The following is a 22890-nucleotide window of genomic DNA, read 5'->3' as shown; positions in this document are numbered from 1 at the left end:
GAAAAAGCGTGTGTGTTTGTTTGCGTCTGTTTGAGAGAAAGAAAGGAGAACCTGTGTTCTGTGGCCAGCTTGACAAAACAAATGAAAATTGAAAACCAATTTGGAGAGAATACGAGCAGCATCCCCATTTTCTCCAACAATTTACTTCACCAATTATGTATCGGCAAAGAAGGAAATTTCTTGCCTTTGACGAGAATTGCAATTATGAGAACAGGAAATATTTGACCATGTAGTAAAGCCTGACAGGTCAGACCACACGCTTTGTACTTAGCTTTGCAGATACTATGTTACTTTTTGTACAACAGAGAGGAGGAGGAAACAATGTAAAAGCAAAGAAATAACAAATTATACGAGGAAAGGACAACCTGTCAGCACTGTTTTCAGGAAGTTTTCTATGTATCTTATACTTAAGTAAATCTGTTAGAATAATCAGCTCAAGCATAAACTGCTATCAGTTCATTCTTCTCCTCTTACTGAATCTATTTGTGAAGTTTTTTTGGAGTGTGTAGGATTTAGGGGGGTATACTGGCAGAAATGATGTATAATATAAGAAGTAAATTGTCTTTAGTGTATAATCACCTTAAAGGAGAATCAGTGTGTTTTTGGTACCTAAGAATGAGCCAATCAAATCTAAATAGGGAGCAGGTCCTTGTCTACGGAGATCGCCATGTTGCACCACCCTGTTTCTACAGTAGCCCAGAACAGACAAACCAAACACCGGCTCTAGATGGGTATATTTGTGTTTTTGTGTCGTCCACTGAAGTTAAAAGTCCCTCTGCAACAACAGCATTAGAAAACACTATTTTTAATGTAAAACTGCTTAATTTCGTTTTTTTATGTTTTTTACCAGTTTTAAGTATCTGGTCTGTTTGTTTTGGAGAGGAAGAGATAGATAGGATAATCTGGCTACCTATAAAAACCTTGAACGTCCGGATCTTAAGTCATCTGAGAAAATGCTGAGCACACATTAGCAGGTGCGAGGCTTACAGCCTGGTTCCAACATGTGCGCCAGTGCTGGAGAAACACTGCTTTGTAATGTGAAACTTCCTTATATGGTAAAAGTCTCCTGAATGATGAATACTGGAGGAATTCTTATTGAAGAAGTTTCAGCTGGTTGAAATCTGCGATCCTCACCAATAGACATGACTTAATCTCCCTAAAACTTACACACTGCTCCTTTAAATCATTTGAGAGGAACAATTGTTTAAGGAGTGCTGCAGTGAGCACCTCTTCAGAGTGGCCCCTCTGTCTCATCTTTTAAAACATATTTGTGTTTTTAACTGAGTTATACCTCCCAGACTAAGATGCTAAGTGTTTTAGCATCCTCCATCCACTTACATGAAATGGTTAGCATTAGCTTTGCTATGCTACACTTTTGAGCAACTCATCAGCTCTGTGTACAGATTTGGGGGGTGTACTCCAGTCTGCTAGTTAGCTTAACACAGTAGCTTTCGTGCAGCATGCATGGGAATGAATCACAACTTTGGAGAACGAGAATGGGTTGCCAACTCTGACAATAGTCAGGTACTAGCTGTGCCCGCATGACGTGAACCAACCTGCAGCACAGTATCAGGTATATCTATATCAAGCTCAAAATCGTCTGATTCTGGTCCCTGGTGTATCTCCAGGATGTGGCAGTCAGAATAGTTGAATTGGTGTGCATGTATTTCACTGTATGTGGTGTTTTGTTTGCCTTCTGTCATTATCTGTAACTGCGTATCTTATTAAGGGTCATGGGGGGGCTGGAGCTTTTCCCAGATGAAATTGAGCGAGAGGCGGGGTACACCCTGGACAGTTTGCCAGACTAACACCTGCATGTCTTTGGACTGTGGAAAACCCGGAGAAAACCCACACTGACACAGAAAAAACATACAAACTCCATACAGAGGGGCCCCAGTTGGCCGGCGGGTTCGAATCTGGAACCCTCTTGCTGTGTGGCGACAGTGCTAACCGCTGCACCAATGTGTGCCGTGTGTGCAATGTGGACAGATATCAGTGTCTGTAAAACCCATTTCAATCATCCTTTTCCCCGTGCAGTGTACTCTACAAATAACCCCGTATTGAAATCTTATCAGAATCAAATAATCAATCAAATCAATTACAATGATGAACTTACCCTCGATGGGGCAGAAGCGAGCAACCTTCTCAGGCATTAAATGCCCTTCCCTGTGTCTGCAGTACACCTCAGCAATCTGTTGCCGGCACTCCTTGCTCTTGGCTCTGGATAGAGCTGAAATGGCTTCCTTCCCACTGATCTCGCACTTGGGTGGCTGGTCGTAGGTCACCTCCAGCGGCGCTGCAGTCACCTGCCTCCTGTGCGGGTGCTGATGTCTGTGCTGTGACTGGGCCTGCTGAGCCTGTGAGGCACGGTAGTGTTGCCGCGACAGTCCCGCGTCGCCCTGACCGCCTGGGTGGGAGGCGTTGTTACCGACCGCCAGTGGCTGGTGGCCTACAGGCAGCACCTCGTTCGAGCTGCGGCCCAGACTCGGAGAGTTGTCCCGCCAGGTCTGCTGCTGGGCGTGGGCCTTCTCCTGCAGATGTTCCCGCTGCTGCTTGCTGCTGGTGGCCCCAACAGACTGCCGGTGTGGCTGTGAGCGCGCACCAAAATTACTATTGTCTATGTTCTCAAAGTCTTTGGGCACAGAGTTCTCGTTGTTGCTGTCCACTCTGCTTTTCTCCTTCGGCCGGTGGGAGTAATATCCATCCTGGGTGAAGAGACAGGGAGCAGGAGGAGGGAGACAAGGGAAGCGTTGGGTAAGTGGTGGGGAGTGAGAAAAGAGGAGGGGGGAGGACACAAACAAGAAAAACAAGATCAGAATTGAGTGAGCGCGGTGCATATCAAATGTCGGATTAACAATCAATGTTGAATGTATGAGTGGGCAGCGCGGCATTGAACCGTGAGGCATGAAATGAAGTAGCAAGGTATTGAGTGTGAGGACTACAAGGTGCAACCTAACTGGAGGTGATGCAGGGCCGAGGGCTCTGCCGCTCCGTGCCATCATCAGATTAGCCCCGGTTTCAATTAAATTCTCCCTCAAATGGGCCCAGCACTCCGTAAACAGATTACCAAGAAGGGATAAAGGGCCAGAATATGACTGTGAGGTTGTGTGGGTGTTTGTGTTTACGCGCGTGTGTGCATGCATGTGTACGACTCCTTTTTCAGCCGAGCCACATGAGGATGTGAAGAAATTGTAGTGGTGTGGCGTGTGACTGGAAAAGGCTGCACTTGTCAGCGCCGTGTGTCTGCATATGTGAGATAGTGTGTGCGTGTGTGTGAACGTCTGAATGTACAATTTCCCTATCTTTCCAGCAGAATAGGCTGAAAGCGAAAGGAGGGGCACAGGGGAGAGCAAAAAGAGGGAAAAGGGTAATGAGTGAAAGTGGGGAGTGCAAGGCGACGGAGCGCTGACACGAGGCATGAGTTCTGCTCCCAGGAAGCACTGGCGTGTTCCAGTGAAATGTGCCACGATGCATCAAACGGAAAACTAAGAAAGCTGACTGGCTGCCACACCACTGTTGCACACCTTGCTAGACACACAAGAGAAGAGGCGAAGGGGGGTGAAAGTAAGGGAGGGGAGGGAGAACGGAATGACAAACAGCAGTCGGGGAAAGATAGAGCTCATAACAACGGGGATCCCTGATGTGTTTCTCCATTTACAAGACACGGGAAGAGAAGAGGAAGGGAAAGGGGGGAGGAAGAGTGTGATGTGAGGTGTGTGAGACAGAATGGAAGCAGGAGAGGTGAGGGAAACAGGGAGGCAAGTGAGATGCTATTGTGAGGCAGACCGGCAGCATGGAAATGTCTTTCCACCCCTAAAGCCAGGCCTGTTATCAGCCCATCAACCTTCCCTCGCTGCAAACACCTTGTACCAGCACAATTACAAAAGGTGGCTGGATGACACACTTTCACACTCAGAGAGACAGGAGGGGGATGATATTATAGAAGTGAAACAAGGAACAAAAACAGGATGAAAAACAGAGGAGGACACAAAACACTATTGTCATTGTCAGCTCCTTTAAAGCTGCTTCCTTGGCAGAGGTCTGATTCTCACAACACCGGATACCTTTAAGCTTCTGCCTTTCCTCTCCATCCGTCCTCTCCTCTCTTCTCCTGTCCTCTCATCTCACCTGCTCTGCTCTGTTCACCCCTGATCCCCTCTGCTCCACATCTTGTTCCCTTTTCCCTAGTTCACATCTCTCGCACCTCCTTCTCTCCCTCCTCCCTCCTCCCTTTATTCTTCACCTCCATCTCCGCTCCCGCCTGTCATAACCTCTCCCTTCCTTGTCTTTCTCTACTTCCTTCACCCTGCCAGTTTAAACAGACCATGTTGTCTGAATGGCAGAACCTGCTAATCCTGCGTGTAACAGCTGCTTAGGCCAGTGATCACCTAAAAAGAAATCCCTACTTGCCGAGTTTCAAAGGGAATGCTTTAGGGGGCTAATCCATGCAGTGCAAGTCACTGGATGTTTGCAGAGGTGAAATGAGTCTGTGTGCATTCACGATTATGTGTGTACAGTGAATGCTTCTCGTGGCTTTTTTTTCTTCTTAAAGTGTGTGTGTGTGTTTAAGGGAGGAAGAGAGCGAGTAAAGTAGAAGCAGCATGTGTTTGCCCTAGAGGATCGGATACTCTCGCTTTGAGTCCCACTGTGAGAGACATTAGGAGATGAGGGACACAGTTAAATTGGAAAAATGTCCAAGTGAGCAAATGTTAAAAACAACAGCACCTGAATGCCCCTCAACCCGTCCCGGTGGAACAAATCTACTTTTCTTACAGCAAGCTGATGAAGCATTCTCCATATTCTCTCATCACACTGTAAAGTCTATTTACAAAAGCATGCCAAGCCCCTCTTTACACACACAGTCTTCAGCATGTCTGTCTGGACTGTATATAATAAAGGACTGATGTAAGGCTGCAACAAATTGGTATTTTAGTATTAATTAATTTTTTTCCCAGTAATCATCATTTAGTCAAAATGAGATGAGAAAACTTGGAGCTGCTGATTGGTGAAAGAGAGTCAGCTGACAGATCACATGATTCCTTTCTATGCAACCAATTGGCAGATTTAATTCAGGGCGCCCTATTTAAACCGCTCTGGCCTGCCTACTGTTGCTGCTTCCTCTGCAAGCTGCTTTGCAACCTGCCTCCACCCCAGCTCCTCCTTTTCATGCTGTGTCTGACTTATCAGTGTCATTTCTGTTTGTCATTGATGCTGCTCTGTTGTGTTCCCAGGGGCGTCTTTGCTGCTGCTCTCCCTGCCTTAGGCTTTCCATGTAGGCACATGGAAGGGCAGGGAGGTTTGCTCTCTCTGCCTCAAGGCTTTTCTTGTTTACACATTGAAGGGCAGACAAGTGTGCTCTATCTGCCTTAAGGCTTTCCAGATAAGCGTGTGGAAGGGCAGAGACGTGTGCTCTCTCCACCTTAGGCTTTCCATGTAGGCGTGTGGCAGAGGCTTTCTACTGCAAATGGAAATGAAGTTTTCTTTGACTAAAGTGTTCCTGACTGAACTTCCACTTCGAAACTCTCACATATATCTTGCGGTGCCAATGTAGGCGAATGGAAGGGCAGGGTAGTTTGATCTCTCTGCCTCAGGCTTTCCTTGTTTGCACATGGAAGGGCAGAGAGGTGTCCTCTCTCTGCCTTTAGGCTTTCCACACAGGTGCTTGGAAGAGGCTTTCTGTGTAGGCCTAGGGAAGTCAGAGAGGCCGATTATTATTTTTTCTTTCTTCTAGTAATGTTGACTTGTTGCACACCCTTTTAGATAATGTAGCCACTGATTTCATAGATGCTACTGAAGCTGGAGTTGCAGCAAGCAGTATGGCTACTGGCTGGTCAGTCCCTTGTAATGCTGAACATCTGAACTGGATAAGGAAGCAGCAAGAAGCCCTGCAACTCACGTCTTCACTGAAGACAAGTGTTTGGGCGCAATTGGATTCTACAATCTTGGCCGAAGAAGGAGCAGGATTTATCTAATATGGTTTGCAAATGCACAGGCTGACATCAAATGCCATCACTTAGAGTTTAAAGAAGTGGAGCAAGTTTGAATCCTGAATGAACATTTAATCGAATCACAACCCCAAGAATCAAAATTGAATTGAATCTTAAGACACGAAAATATCAAAACCCCTGTTAATCTTCTCATCCAGCTCTTGGCAAGACAGCAATACTTCCCAAAATGTCAAACTACTCCTCTAAGCTTCAGGGAAAACAAGCAAGCAGTGGCACTACATCACACACCAAAGACCACGTATCTAATAATGAAACGACTGATTTAATCTAGTAACTAAACTGATAACAAGACAAGATACCGGTGACAAGATACCGGTGATTGATTGATCATATTATATGTTCGCCTGCAGTAATTAATCAGAGCAGCACATTGCAATGTTGAGGAAAAAATAAACCCATATGAGTTTCTCCAAGTACAAAGAGCCCAATCAGTCACAATCAGATGCTGTTGTGTCTTGTGTCCTACCAACCCTCCAACCCCCCCAAAAAATATTTAATTCACAGTCATGTAAAAAAAAAAAAAAAGCAAATCATCACATTTGAGAAGCTGGAAGCAGCAAATGTTTGGTACTTTTGTTTGATAAATCAGCAATTACTTAACTGTTAAAATTATTCTAGAATCTGACCATGTGACTGATTAATCAGCTAATTGTTTTACCATGAGAGTGCTGTGTTTTAAACCACTTCTTTGAATGCATATCAGTCTGCTTTAATTGTTTTTTTAGGAGAAAAAAAGCAAAATGCATCACAAAGATGTTGATTTGTTGCAAATTAATTGACACGGATAAGAGTTGAGGTTGGGCCCCATGTGGCCCTGAAGTGGAAATGAGTAGAATTTGTAAAGCTGGCACTGAGGAGATTCCTCTGGATAAACAATCTTCACACTGTGCCCCCTCCTCCCTCCCTCTCCTCCCTCCTCCTGTGAGCAAAGGACTCCAGTAGCTATGCTGCTCTTTAATCTCAGGGACCGGGCTCTAAGAAGGAAGTGGTGGGGCACAGAATTAATAGTAGTGGCGGCCATTGAAGATAGGAGCTGCGTTGGACTGCAGATGGGGCTGGGAGCTGGGGGTAGCTATCGATTGTTACAGGGGATATGTTTTCTACTCCCTGGGAGTGTCGAGGAGGCCAAGCCAGGATTGCCTGGCATGCGGTGTGCCGGTTGTGCACACTCACACACACATTCACACACAAACAGCCCTCCCTAAGCTGAGGAGTGAGGAAAAAGCAAAGGGGGTAAACGTTCATATCATCCATCACTGGCAGGTACGTTTAGAGAGAGGCCTGTGGGGCTGGGACTTTCAGCACCCCCTCCGGGAATGGTTTAGTCCATTTCTCAACACAGAGCTGGTCCTTTCCACTTTCCCCCATTTCCTCTGCCACAGGGGGAAATATTTCACCTGTCCTTTTTTCTCTCTTTCCCTCTCTCTCCTTTTCTCTCCATTCCCCCGAATATCCTGTGCAGCAGAGAGAAAAAAAGGCACATATCTCTCTCTCAGCACCTGTCCAGCTTCACCCCTCTCCTCCTCCCCTGGCCCACGAATCATCCCTCGCTCTAGGAAGGAAAGCAGTTCATCTGCTCCGCCCCCCTCCCCTCCTCCTTAATGCCATCATTTACTGTTGCAGTCCCATGGTAGATGTGAGGGAGAGCTAGGTAGCAGCACATATCAGTTTCACCCCACCCTCCCAGCCCGCTCCCTTTAAAAGACATCAGTCCTATGGGGCCGAGCGGAGATAAGCTACCGTGTGTGCCAGCAGCCCGTCCTCTGTCAACGCAAGCCGGTGACAGCCATGCAGACAACCACCATATACATATTAAGTTTATTAGAAAATACAGTACTTCCTATGTGTGAGTGGGCGGGTGCTGAGACACCTCTGCAGCGTGGCCAGCTTCTGCTACGACCTGGCTGCCATGTGGCTAACGAGCTCAGATTAATTACCTGGACTGAATCCCTGCGATACTCGGAGCAAGATGTGGCGTCTGGCATGACACGGGAGACTGATACACTGACAGACTTGGTTCACAGCTGCTCTAGCACCTCAGGACACCTCACGGAGAAATGAGCCAGGGTAGAGCGGGGACGACCTAAATGCTTAGTGACTTCTTAGAAGTCTTACTTATCGTAGCTTATCAGCTGGAGAGTTCGGGGGCGAGAGCAGCTGTTCTCTTCTGCTTTCTGAGATTCACAGTTAAGGTATCAAACGCAATCTGGAAAGATTTACAAAGTATGGCAAAGCAGACCGAGCTTTAATTCAGTTCAATGACAAATGGCCCACAGCAGGTCTATTCAACTGGCGGCTCGCGGGCCAACTCCGGCCCTCAGATCAAGCCAGACTGGCCCGCTGAACAGTTCTGTTTTCAAATTAATAAAATTTAAAACCTGAAGAAAAGAAATCATGCAAATAAGGGTGCTTTCACACCTGTCCTGTTTGGTTCGGTTCAATAGAACTCAAGTTCATTTGGGCAGGTGTGAACACAGCAATCGCGCTGATGGCTCGGGTGCAGTTTGTTTGTGTTGAGAACGTGTTCCGACCTGGATCTGAACCAGCTGCAGTCACATGACACATTGTTTGGGTTAAACATGAGCATGTTACAGTCCTGGAGGATTATTAATGTGCACCTCCTCCTGTACTGCCTTAATATGCACATTCAGCACATCCAATGCATCAAAACATTGTTTTCTAGTTGGAGCCGCGCCTCGTTTTCAAACTGTTTGGTTTGACTAAAATGAACAATGACAGCAATATAGTCCACGATGAGCAGCGCTAAAATCAACCTGCGTAGTTGTCCCTTCACTGTGCCATTAAAACATGTCGAAATTATCTTTCAAGTGTACTCTTCCTTAACATTTTGTCTACTTCCTGGATTTTTCCCGCATGGAAATTCGGACCAATCAAGAGCAGCTTTCTTGAGCAAGGCATTTTATTTGGTCCGCTTGTGAGAACATGAACCAACTCTAGGCAATTATTCAACTTTGAAACAAAATAAGTCCCTGAATCGGGCCTAAGCAAGCAAACTCTTGGTCTGAAAGCCACAACAAATCCTTCAAACCAGGAGAGCACCTCTTTGCGCTTGGCCTATTTGCCGCTGAACCCCACAACCTGCCGACGGGATTGAAAGGCATGGTTTCTTTACAAAATCGACAAAATTACACCATTTATCATAGCCAGAAACTGTAAAAACAGAAATCATTGTGGCATTTTTAAATTTCTGATGGTCCTTGAATGCATCATGTGAGACGAACAATAAATGTAAATTTTTATGTTGAAAAATAATGGTTTTGAAAATGTTGTGGTGTCTTGTGTCAAGTGTACATAGTGAGAATAATAGCTCAGGAAAATGTCTGGCCCCTGGGCCCTTAACTTTGTGACAATGTGGCCCCCTGAACAACATAGTTAAATAGCACTGGCCTACAGCGAAGGGTTTCACGGAGCTAAACTGAAGTTACCTGACAATAAAAACAATCAACTTGAAAACAGGTTTAAAGTATACAGATTTCATAAGAGAGGTCTTGTGCTTGGGTTCACATTGTAGAGTTTTCACTGCACTCAGTCCCCTAGTTATGAATGTTTCCTGAGCTGCTGCTACCTCTCTCTTTCTTTTTCTCCCTTTTGGTCAATCCCTTCAATCCCCTTCTCCCCCAAGGGCTAAAACTTTAGGAATGCTGGTCACATGTAATGTAAGTGTGTATGTGTGTGTGCGCGCAAATGCACGATTAGCGGCAGCTCTGAATGAACAGTCTGGGTTTGGTATGCACAGAAGCCTCTTGTTGTGTGCCCTGCGACAAGCCCCGGAGCGAAAGTGGTGAAAAGGGATGTGTGTCTTTGTGTGTGCAAAATGTGCTACAAATACCTCAAGAAGACAGACAGCGAGAACCTCTGAAAACTACTTAAAGGCTTCACGTTAGGGAAATGAAATTTGGAGAAAGGATGCATTATCTGAAAAGAAAGCAAAAATATGATAAAAATGCTTCTCTTGGGAATCTCTTTATACGGATAAATGATTGCAATCGACTACTTACTGCTGAAACCACTGAACAAAGATCAAAGTCTTCCAGAGACAAAGACACTGGGGTTGAGACTCGTGGGTATTCCACAAGTCAGAGGTGACTTCCCAAGCTGCTGTTGAATTTCCACTTCTTTCAGATATTTTTGTGTTGTAATTATTTGACTTCACTGACTGTATTAGCATGCGTGGATTTCAACAGGCCAAGGACGGGAAAAAAACAAGACTCCTGCCCTCCAGACCACAGAAACAAGACAGACAGACGGAGTTCCTCTTCCTCAAACTAGCCTTTTTAAATAGCCTACAGCAAAGCTGCTGAAAAACTCCACAAAAGACACGTCTGAAGAAATGTATTAACTGTGGAGGATTCTCTGAGGAGTTCCAACGAGACCATAGTGGAATTAAAAAATACTTCTGCTTTCCTCACAGTGTGTTTGCATGCCACTGGAATTCTTCAATCCAGTTGCCAGAAAAAATGCTGGCATTGAAGTTTTTTGCAAACCACAGATATTAGTACATTATTATGTAGCAGATATGTTGAAACTTTGTATTCCAACAACACTGTGGTTAATGGTGGTTAGATTCAAGCACAAAAAACAATTGGTTACGATTAGGAAAAGATCATGTTTGGGCTTCAAAAACCCAGTATGGGTGGTAAAATCCCAACTGAGAAGCCACTGAAAACAACCACTTTTTCTGGCACTACCCCCACAGAAAACGCAGTGATGTCTCTGTAAAAAAACAAAAACACTCTCTTGCCACAATCTCCAAAGGAAACACAGTCATAGATTGCTAAAAAACACCCCACATTTGGTGGCTAAAAAGCTCCTGGAAACACAACGATGACTCACTAAAAACATCAGGTTTTGTTGTTTAATGAACAGAAAATGCTAAAACTATTGGCGCCATATTCCAGAAGATATAGTTAAATTAAACAGATTTGGGTGGTCTTACCCAGATTGGTAGTTAGCCTAGTTAGTTTTCCTACCAAGTAGGGTCCATTTGATATATTGATATATGGTACTTTATTCCGTGACAGAAAGATGTTTTAATGCAAGTGCTTGAAAGGAAAACAAAGTTAATTGAAGTGAAAGGACGCTGTCAATCAAATATGATGTAATCACCATCCATCCATCCATCCATCCATCCATCCATTTCCAACTTCTTATCCAAAGCCAGGTCACCGGGGCAGCAGGCTAAGTAAAGTATTGCAGACACCCAGGGATCCCAAGGCATTCCCAAGCCAGATGAGTTATACAGTATAATCCTTCCAGCATGTTCTGGGTCTATCCTGGGGCCTCCTACCGGTGGGACATGCTCGGAGCACCTCTAATGGGAGGCACCCAGCCAGGAGGCATCCTGATCAGATGCCTGAACCACCTCAACTGACCCCTTTTGACGCAAAGGACTAGATCACGCCTCCGCAACACTAAGAAATGGTTTGAGCAGCCAGATGAGCTGTTTTCGAACTAGGCTTTCCAATAAATATGAATGTTTAGTTTCACTCTGATTTTTGTGGATGATTAATGAGACACTTCTCTTTGATATCATACATGCATTTTTACTATTTCAAGTTTTCAGTGGCTTTAAGAAAGTTCAAAGTATGTTTGTGTATGCTGTCAACTGTAGGCCTAGTTCTTAAAAAGAAACTCAAAGTCAGCCAAAACAGAAATTGGCATCGGCCAAGAAAATTGTAAAAAGTGCTTCTCTACTTATTGACGGGGTCACGTTAAAGGAACGGAGCAACACATTATAACTTGTCACATGTCAACGTTTGGTCATGGACCTTTCCTCGTCCAGATACGACGTGGAAGGTGCCCTAGGTATATTGGTTGTTGACGCTCTTGGATGCTGTGTCAAGTTCTGCCTGTTACATGCATTGTCTTCTTAAATACACTTCTGTTTTTACAGGACATTTACCATTTACATACAGTCAAACGCACTATGTCAGTACAACAATGCAAATTGTTTTGTTTTTTTTCCTTGAACAATTAACGCACGGGGTTGGGTTTAGGCAACAAAAACATGTGGTTAGGTGTAGGAAAAAATAACAGGGTGTGGCTTTATAATCTTACAGGACGCGAACACCACTCCCCCAGGTGCAAGTCGGTGTTTGTTTGACCCATCCACCACACTTCACAACTGCCCTACTCGGACTTTCGCCACCTTCACTTTCATTCTTGTCCCGCCGCGTTTCCCCAGACCCATAGTTTTTGTTCTCAGTAACATTGCAAACAGTTTTTTGTTCTTCCTAGCCCCCAATTCTTCACAAGCATACAGAAGTATTCTTCGCTAACACTCTTCACCATTAAATTTCTCACTCTTTTGAGAATTGTAAATCTGGGTATTCTAGCTAATTTATTTATTGCACTTACTACAGAAGTCCCTCTGCATTAGAGCATCGGATAAATGCCCGCTCACCTAATGGGCCATAATTTAATCTAGAATCTGCTCGCTGTTGTGGAAATGAACTGAAGGGAACACTATGATGGGAAAACAAGAAAATACCGTAAATGTGTTGATAACTTCTGGAACTTTCCCCATAAATTGGATTAAGAAGAACTGGAGTTGAGAGGTGACCTCGAATAACCTCAGAGATTTATTCTGAGTGTGTACTAACAACAAGGAAACTCACACTGAGAACAATGTTAGAGCTAAAATCCCCAAAGCATGTGGCAAAAGTGAAGCTGGGCTGTCTGAGTCTCACAAGGTTTGGTTCGCCTTCTCCCTTTAAAAAATCTTTACTCGGCATCCCAGCAGCTTACATAGATGGATTACCAGACACACACACACACACACACACACACACACACACACACACACACACCATCTCCAGACTCACTTGTCCTCAAATACACACACCATACTGTACCCACAAAAGTCTGCATACTTTTCCACACACACACACACACACACACACACCGACTAGTCCCTTGTGAGACTGGTTTAGTGCAAGTCACATTTATCCTGAGGCGTGTGTGTGTCTGTGTGTGTGTGTCTGTGTGATAGAGAGTGTGTTTGTGTGTAGTAATATACGATTTCTCTGCTGTGAAGGCAGCAGACGCCAGAACCCAGAGAGGGTATTGAGTGCCTCAGTGTTTATGTACAGTAGAGACGGTGCTGAGGTGTAAAAAAGATCAACTGTAAAAGTGAAATTTGCATATTCATGCCTGACATGCAAAAACAGGAGGGCATTCACAAGTATGTTAATGCTACTTGTTAATCCATCACATACAAACACATTTAGAACGACATGGATTTAGTTTTAATGAATTTTCATTTCTATGGCCCCTTTTACACTTCCTGTTCTGGGCGGGAATTTCACATTTATTCTGCCTCACTGTTCTACAGTCATGGAATGGGGGGGACAGAGTTGTCAACAGCTGTGTAGAAAGGACAGCCGGCAGCATGGGACCATGGATGAGATGGGTGTGAAGTTCTGATGATGTGTATGTGTGCTACCTACCCCCAGAAGATTTAAAAAGCAGCTAGCAGTTAGCAGCTAACTGAAAGAAAAACAGCAGCCGAAAATGTCCACAAATTGGGGAAAAAATGAGGCCTGAGAGCTCCTTACCCTCTGAGCAGAGGGCGAGATCAGCGGCCATGTAACAGGGACGGTACATGATTGTTATTGCCATGTTGAGCCGTGATTTTTATGAAAGCACTGATGAAACATTATATGTCACACCAGAGGCCAATGCTGTTGTGTCAAATGTCACACCCATCACACCTCTTTTGCTTCTGGGATGCCGGCATGCTATCTTAAATCACACACTGGGGCACAATGATGCTTGTGTTGTTTGGTTCTGTGCAATACAAGCGAAGACAGCTTAATGAAGGGAGCGAAATATGCGAATTAAGCAGCGGAAATAAGGCAAATAGCGTGATTTTGCGTCATATGCTTATTTGGAAGAGTTGAAAAATCATAACTTCAGCGACAAAATCACTCTGCGATAGCCAAGAGAGTTATTCCTGCTTACGACGCGAGTCAACACAAAATATTCTAGCATTCAAACTCGAGTAACGTAACGCAAAAATTCGCATCACGTTTGGAAGGAACACAATACAACTTATAATAACACTGTGACATGTTTGTTTGACATGGTCAACATGTAATGGTGACATACAAATGCGTCTAATTTGTGTTTAAAAACTGTGTGCATTGTTGTGCTTTGTCCTGGAATATTACACATATAAAAACGATGCAAAGGGGAGGGCGATCTTTTTACATAAAGATGCAAAATGTACTGTTGTGCAACTCTACAGCTGTCAGTGACGGGGCAAAATGATGATGAATCTTAAAGGTCCAGAAGGCAGAAATGGAATGTAATATAATAAGTGTTTTCTTTAGTGTATAATCACCTAAAAATAATAGTGTTTTCATTGCCTGAGAATGAGCCATTTATAATAACACAGGGGGCGGCCACCATAGTTAGAAGCCCCTCTGCAACGAGCAGCATCTTAACTAAAGGCCTTTCTCCAATGTGCCAAGCAGCGCTTGAGAGACAGTGATTTAGAATGTGAAACTGCTTTAGTCTTCACCAGTTTAAATCACCGGGTCTATTTGTTTTGAAAAAGAGGAGACCTCTGCGGAAAATTAGGCTCCCGGTGAAACCCTCCTAAACAATAAACACTTACAGAATTCTAACCTGGAGAAGTTTCAGATGGTTGCAATCTGCAATCCTCACCGCTAGCTGCCACTAAATCCCCCTCAGGGCTCATTTATGCTTAAAGACAGATATGGAAATGGAGACGTACAGAGCCTCCTGTCCATACTTTGCGTTCATTTTTTCCAAATTTGTGCATGTTTTCTGAAAGCTTACGAATACGGATGAAAGGAAGCAGAACCATTGGAACAAATCAGTAGTATATAATAATATGTTGTGAAAATATTCAAATGAATTCTCCAGCCAAATGTCGGGATGTATTTAATGGCTGCACAGGCCAAAGCCCTCTACAACACTGCCTCCGATTAAAGGTACAATGTTACGACCTCCTCCACTGTTGCCTCGTTTATTGTTGCGTGAAACTGTTGACTCTGCCCTCTGGTGCCGTTTATTGGCTGTATCTATGCCATCATAAAGGATGCATGGAAATATGACAGCAGTGACGTTTACAACGTTTGTAATGGACGTTTTTATTTTCGTATGTAAAGGGAGCATAAATGAGCCTCCACTGTTCCTTAAAGTATTCAAAATCACAGAGCCTGTTCAGACCTTGTATTAACATGTGTCTTGGGGGATCGGATCACAACTGGACAGCTCCAAGTCCGTGTGTTCACGCCTGGCATTAGAATGCGTCCTCACACCAGACACAATTCTAGCTCCAAATGAAAGCATTTCAATCCAGTAACCTCACTGGTTATAGTCTGAGGTTTGCAACTCAATACACTCCCCACAATAGAGTGCTGAAATACTTCTTCTTCTAGTCAGTGTCCTTTTGTGGAGTTCAGTGGAATGGTATGTGCCCACTCACTCCTTCAAAGAAAAACTCTTTCTTTCTGCCCTCCTCTGCCTCCCCACTGGGTGAACCCTGAGAGTTTCCACATGACAACAGGAATCTAAATCATATGGCTTACATACAGTATATTAGGTCCATATCTCTCAAGGGCATGAAAGCCCTTTAACAAGCCATGAGAAGATACTGGCAATTCTCCTACTGTGTCCCTCTACCCCCCTCCTCTCTCGTATACCGGCCTCTTATTTTCCTCCGTGAATAAACCCCAGAACTTTACATCTCCAGCTTTGAATGGGGCCCATCAAGCGATTTCTGAGCCATATCTCACAAGGGCAGGAAAAAAGCCTCACCCTACCCCCCGTCTCGCCGCACACCTCCCTGTTCAGCCATGAAATGACACCCCTATTTAATCAATTGTGAATCATGAAATTTTGCACAAGAGACCCCTTTTCTTTGCACTTGACAGTGATTGAACTGCACAGCCATGCAATTCCATTCACCACGGCGATGAGAAGAAAGGGGAGCGGGGGAGGGGCCTGCGCACTGTGTAGTGTGTGTGTTTGAGAGATGAAGGTGATTTCCCTGTGACATCATGGGCCCCCGCTCAATGGCACCGCAACAGAGGGTCCCTTCTGTGCATCGAGGCCACGTGGTCAGGCAGCATAGTGGGATCCTACAGCTGATCTATAGGGGTGCACAGGAGGTGTGTGTGTGTGTGTGTATGCCACAGCCCTTCACACAAACACTTTATATAGGCCCCTAAAAGACCAGGGGTCAAGAATAACAGAGAAAGAGGAGAAAAAAGAGGGTTTGAGAGAGAGATTACAAGTGGAGGAGGGCGGAGGAGACAGAGTGAGATCAAGCCTGAGGGAAAAAGTAGAAAAGTGGATAAGAGGAGGAGAGGGGGAGAACAAGGGAGAGACTGAGAGATGGGGTATGAGACCCCAAGCCCCTCTCTTTCTTCTGCATGAATGGGCTGGTGGGAACGACATGTGAATGTGTGATGTAAGGTCTGTAGCGAGTGTGTCAGGGAACATAGCTGAGATTCCAGGCATCCGTGTGACATTGCGGTGACCCCGGCGTGACCCTGATGGCAGAGGTCAGAGTGAGTCAGCTCCTTCATGTCACCGCAAGACAGACAATGACGAGCCCTGGATTTATGCAGGATCCATTCATTCGCTGTGTCATTCTTTTATGGGATGAGGTGGAAGTGTGTGTTTCTCTCGTGTGCGTGTGTTTGAGTGCAGCATGCTAATGATGTGCAAATATATCACAGCGGCGAGAGCTTTGGTTTCACTTCCACAATGCAGACGCTAATTCTGCCGACAGGACAAGCCCCCAGAAACACGTTATTGTGCAACGCAAATAATATGGAGAAGTGAAGGATGATTCCCTGATGACCAGTTCTACCGAAAACAAAACAATCTGACATAATCATTCTCCCTGATGTCTGAGTAGTTTCATCTCAGTTATTAAGGTAATAAATGACAAAATGAATTAGGACTAGACCCAGAGAGAATCACAGAGCTCTAGATTTGATGTTTATTTCAATCGTAGAAAATACATTTCTAACATAACATGTTAAAAGGTGGTGGTGTGGCTTCATGGATGGCAATGTCACTTATGTCCAGACTGAAATGTCTCGACAAACATTTGATGGATTGCCATGTAATTTTGTGCAGATATTCATGGTACCCAGAGGATGAACCCTGCTAACTTTCGAGATGCCCTGACTTCATCTTTAGCCCCACTAAAAGTGTGATATTTTGCCTTTTTACTAAAATGTCTTGACAACTGTTGGCTGGATTGCAGTAAAATTTGGTGTACACATGATGTCGTTGATGCTCTCCTCAGGATGAATTGTAATAACAACCCTTTTAAACTTTTCATCCAGCGCCATCATCATGAAACTCATGACATTCTCATCAGCCTCAGCCAAAGTTTTTTTTGTTTGTTGGTCATCCAAAAAAACCTTATGCACAGAAACCTTGCACACTGAGTGCGTTATGTTTTACAGTTCTTTTCATTGCGAAAATTTGCAGTATAATAGAAACCTACAGCCTCACAGAGCTGCTAGCATGGCTGTGGGTGCTTAGTCATATTAAAGACCTAGACTCACCAAATTGACATCAAGGAACCAGTGGAGACAAAGTCCAACCTGATGTTTATAGTACAAAGAATATTTACCCTGCACACACGAACAGTAACACAAACAATTAGGAACTGTTTCTGCTAAAGAGCTCAATGGCTAAAAACATAATCTTACCTAATACAACACGTTTGCTTCAACTTCACGCCCTCTTGACTTCAGCCGTTTGTTTACTTTCCTCACTATCGTTTATCTTCTCGTGCGCTGAGCTAAACTGCTTAACAGAGATCTAGTCCAACATGCTGAATCTGCTGAAAATAAGCCAACAAGGGCCGACAGTGTGGGACACCCTGCCAGTACTAGGGCAATAGGTGCTCACTGACAGCTTGGTGGGTCAGGGCCTTTAATATGCATTGAGAGCTGCATCTGAATCTTAATATATATAATAATGATAATAACACTAGGGATATAGATGCAAGATTTTGTATTCACATACATGCAGTGACTACAAGCCGAAATAGCTCAGTTGGGAGAGCGTTAGACTGAAGATCTAAAGGTCCCTGGTTTGATCCCGGGTTTCGGCAGCAATTGTGAATACCTTTTAAACGGCTGTGGCTCAGGAAGTAGAGCGGATCGTCCACTTATCCCCGGCTCCTGCAGTCTGCATGTCGAAGTATCCTTGAGCAAGATACTGAACCCCAAATTGCTCCAAATGGCTGTTCCATCGGTGTGTGCGTGTGTTAAAAACTTGTGGCACCATGCACAGTAGCCTCGGCCACCAGTGTATGAATGCGTGTGTAAATGGGTGAATGTGACTCGTTGTCTAAAAAGTGCTTTGAGTTTTGTGATGACTAGAAAGGCGCTATTCAAGTGCAGTCCATCCATCCAAATGCTCTATTCCAATGATAATCATTTACACAATTTCTGGATCAGCACCTAACAACGCAAATGTGCACCAAAACTTTACACCATAGATCAACTTTCACCAAATGTCACTAAAATCTGTTCACAGGTTTCTGACTTGACCAAACAATCCCAACTCAATGTCCACTTACTGTCTTGTTCCAGAGCTTTCAACTGTGCTTCCATTCTGCTGATACAGACTGCCAACATGGACGAGAAGTCCTAAAAGTGCTTAGAATCATGGAAGGTTTGAACATCTACACTCTTCTACAACTGAGCAAATTCAATCTGCTGATGAGGAGTGTGAAATGTGGCCAAACGTCTGTAAGGTCCGAAATGAAATGCGAATCTTTCTGAGATCCTCTGCTTATTGACAAACAGGAGAGAAACACTACCTCCTTTTGTGAGATACAAACAGTCCAGGGGATTGCTGTAATTTGTTTTGATAAAAAAAATTTCACGTCTCCGATGTCATGGGAATGTAAGGCACCTGTTAATTATATTTATTAATTACGTTTTGGTTTCCTGGTTGGTCTGGTGACTCAGAGGCACAACATGCACCTCAGCAGGGGTTTCAATGAGGCATATGCCTTGCCACACATCAGCTCCGTCTCTCTCTCATCTGTATGCAGAGTCAAGAAGAATTCAGCTCTGGAAAAGAACACCTGAATGCATCAGGCCCAGGCAATAACAAGAGGCATTTTTCTGGGCTCACAGTTTTGCAAATGACATAAATTGTCAGTGACCTGTGTCGCTACAATACAAAGAGCACACGTACTGTGCGCTGAGGTTAGGACCCTATCTGCTCTGTTTACACTGCAGAGGAAATTAATTTCTGTGCACTGATAGACTGATGGTGGGGCGAAAAACAAGATGAAAAAGATGGGGAAGATGCACAATGTTCATTACCTGAGGCTTTATGTGTGAGCTTCTCCTATGTGCCCAACTGCACGGACAGCTGCAGGTTACTTAGAGAGCTACAGACTAGAAAGAGTAAGATTTACCCTAATTACAGTTCGGGTACACAGAAACATTGAGCTAAGATTAGATGAAATACTGATCGCCTGGGCAAAACAGGAGGAAAAGACGTCTGCGGAGAGCTCAGGATGGATGACTGAATCATCGAGACAGCTGATTTCACTGTACATACAGGCCTTAGTCTTAATGCTGAGGAAGCTAAGGGATTTATTTGGCTTGCTTCAGATGTCAGTCACAGACATTCTGGCTCCAGTTTCTAAAAAAAAATCACAAAGGACACAAATTAATTAAAAGTACCTACAATTCTGGATTTCTATGTGAGCCAAGCACAAGGCTTAAGTCAGGCCTTAAAGCAGAGGTACGCTTGTAAAGAACCAGCTCATATGAAAAGTCACCCGTCAACGTTAAGTGTTTATAGCTGGCCCAAATGGTGCCACTCAAATGCAAGGCGATAAGCCTGTCATCAGAAAGAGAGGTGATAATCATACAAACGGGGATAACGGCGCACAATTTCAGACAGTCTCGCCTTGAAGGCTTTCATGGTGTTGCAGGCAGTTGTACACACAAAAGGTGACGGAAGTAGTTATGTAAGAATATAAAAAGAGCTTTAGAGAGAAGTTCAAACCATGCATACTTTCTATCCTGTGCACACCTGGCTGATTGCCCAATTGCAAAACCAAAGTGGTCGTGCTTGTCGGATTGTTGGTTTTGGAAAAGCAACAAAAATTGGCGACCGCAGCCACCTGAATTTGAGCGCTTAGACTGAAGCATACTGACGTTTTCCGTGAGTCAGTCATGGATGTGGGGAGGAGGGGCCAGGTGGAGGATGCTGGTCCTTATGTACTTGAAAGCACTTTGGGGACATGAGATAAGAAGGTATATCCTACTCAGTATATTAACCAGTGAATCAGAGGTCTATGCAGTGTGCCACATATCTCATCAACAGTGTTGGACAAGTTATTTGAAAATTGTACAAGCAAAGCACCCCAGACGTCCCTCTCCCCAGTCACACTTTGCAGCTCCTCCGGGACCCCTGAATACTAAAGGGGACAGAGCGTTTGCTGTCAGGGCCCCGAGGCTCTGCAACAGTCTGCCTGAGGAAATCGGGTCTGCCGAGTCAGTGATCTCTTTTTAAGTAGCTTCTTAAAACATACTTTTATCGGAGAGCCTTTGCTGATTTTACTTGAGCTTTAAGTTCATTTAGACTGTCTTTATTTCCTCAGTTTACATATACTTAAGTTTTTTTATCAGATCTTTCAAAGGTTGTTTTCATGACTTGTCTGTTTTAATTATTGACATGTAAAGCACCTTGTGACTCTGTTTTAAAAAGCGCTTTATAAATATTATTCTTATTATTATTATTACTACTATTATCAAGGAAACATGGCATTCAGCTAAATAGAACTGTATCGTGCACAGCCATCATTTCAATAAGGGTGAAACTACGGTTCTTAGGCTGACGTACAGGCATATACAGAGGTGTCATGTATGCATAATGCATGATGCATTACAGTGTAAGTGAGGACCCCATAGGGATCCAATTACTTCCAGAGGGAACATTTTGAATTTGGTCACAGTCTCATGATCACATAGAGTCTGTCAGACAAAAACTATTGAGGCTGTGTTGCAGGAATCAGAAGTAGCCCATGGAGACAGTTGTTGCTGGGGTATCCGCTGAGAGAACTGGGGGCGAAAATCTGTCAGGGTGCAGCACAAATGTTTACTGGAGCAGAAATACACTAAAAATTACTTTTTGTAAAGTGTGAATGGTCCAGTTGTTGCATTTACATTTGCTTAATGCATTTCGCATGCCGAGCAGTTAAACATTTGTCTTGAATATAATTTTCCAAATGATTATAATCACTTCATTTGAAAGTCACATCATGTGGTCAGATTTGCATTTAAACAACAAATGCAAGCAACTAATGGCTTTTCTCCAAACAGCTGTGATACTCCAGTGAGGTTATACCGCGCGACACACTGCCAGTCATGCTTGGCTACCCCAAAATGAGAAAAAAAAGGCAAACTCCTATAACAAGCAATGTTTTCAGAGGAATGTAGCTGACAACTTTCTAAAGTCACAAAAATCTGCAGAGCGCATCAGTGTGATGGAATGACAGGGAGATAAAGATCAGAGGAAAACAGGGGTGAGCGAGGGGAGGAGGAGAAAGTGAAGGTGAGGAGTTTAGCACCTAAGCTAGCAATAACGAGTGGAGAGACGGCTGATATGATCTTTTGGACTGACACCACATCATTAAAACATCTAAATGATTGAAGACCCGACTTTCCTGTCCAGCACAGCACATCCTGAGGCAGACAGAAGACTCAAGGCTTGTTTACATGGTTTTAAGGACAAATGGATCCAAAAGAAGAATCAACAGTCTCATTATAATAGGCTGAAAATATTTTATGGTCATTTTACAACAAAACAAGTCTTAAAGAAATGCTTCACCTGTAACATGACCATTTGTATACTCACTAGGGATGCACCGATCCGAGATCTGGATCGAATATCGGCCCCGATATCATCAAAGTAGATGGATCGGGTATCGGAAAATGCAACCTAAACCTGAGGCGATTCTTTCCCTTTAAATCTACTGCGACGCGAGCTACATCATACGTCATGGAGCGAAGGAGAGAATCTGCTGTGTGGAGGTAGTTCACACTATTTCAACTGCTGTTGCGCAATTGTTTATTGTTGTTAAAAATAAATAGTTCATCATTGCATTAATCTGTTTCATCTTGTTTCATTTCATCTTGGGAAAGAACTGTGTAGTCATCAATGCCTGATGCCTCTAGTCTTTTCTGTTCTACATGTAAAGATATATAGCTTTTTAGGTCGACCATGGTATCGGATCGGTATCAGGTATCGGCTGATACTCAAAGCCACAGCATAGGGATCGGGATCGAAACTGAAAAAGCTGGATCGGTGCATCTCTAATACTCACGGCATGTTACCTTAACTTTGTGAAGTAAACATTTTTGCCGCAAGCCCCCACAGTGAACGGAGAATCCAAAAAAGACGAACATCATTCATGAATTGGAGTAAACGGGGACCATTTAACGACAGCAAAACTATATCAGTACATCCACTTACAAACTGTCACACAACTCTGCAGTTTAAACAGACGCCTTTTTGCAGAAGCTTTACAATATAAAACTCCACCGCCTACGAGTTGTGTGCCCAGAGCATGCTTATGAGCTCTGAGTTCAAACGTACGCGTGTGCCCAGGAACGTTTCTCGGCCTTGCATGAGACTGTTTACTGATGTGTTTTAAATCGGAAGGTTTTAGCAAGTATGCATGTGTTAAGTAAGTACTGAGCATACGACTGCATTACACTGCATGAGGTGTGTGGGAGTTTGTCCACTGATGTTTTGATATAGTTTTACTGTTGAACCCATTTACTTTAATTCATGAAGAATGTTCTCCTTTTCTTGGATTTTTCCATCA

The 22890-nt window shown here is 44.0% G+C and overlaps 1 protein-coding gene and 1 non-coding gene across 2 annotated transcripts in view; one reads left to right on the top strand and one right to left on the bottom strand.

Annotated features, from left to right (window-relative positions):
- The window catches only part of xylt1 (xylosyltransferase I), a 121829-nt gene that overhangs the window by 54750 nt on the left and 44189 nt on the right, over positions 1-22890 (bottom strand). Inside the window, exon 2 of the mRNA XM_050045243.1 lies at positions 2117-2705. Within this exon, the coding sequence (XP_049901200.1) occupies positions 2117-2705 (589 nt within the window). The remainder of the gene's footprint in view (positions 1-2116; positions 2706-22890) is intronic.
- trnaf-gaa (transfer RNA phenylalanine (anticodon GAA)) lies at positions 18069-18141 on the top strand. Its single transcript has one exon. It is a non-coding gene; the product is annotated as a tRNA-Phe (tRNA).

The sequence above is a fragment of the Epinephelus moara genome, chromosome 5 (genome assembly GCF_006386435.1).
Source record: "Epinephelus moara isolate mb chromosome 5, YSFRI_EMoa_1.0, whole genome shotgun sequence".
Taxonomy (NCBI): domain Eukaryota; kingdom Metazoa; phylum Chordata; class Actinopteri; order Perciformes; family Serranidae; genus Epinephelus; species Epinephelus moara.
Note: the sequence above shows the minus strand (reverse complement) of the source record. Positions and strands in the feature narration are given on the sequence as shown.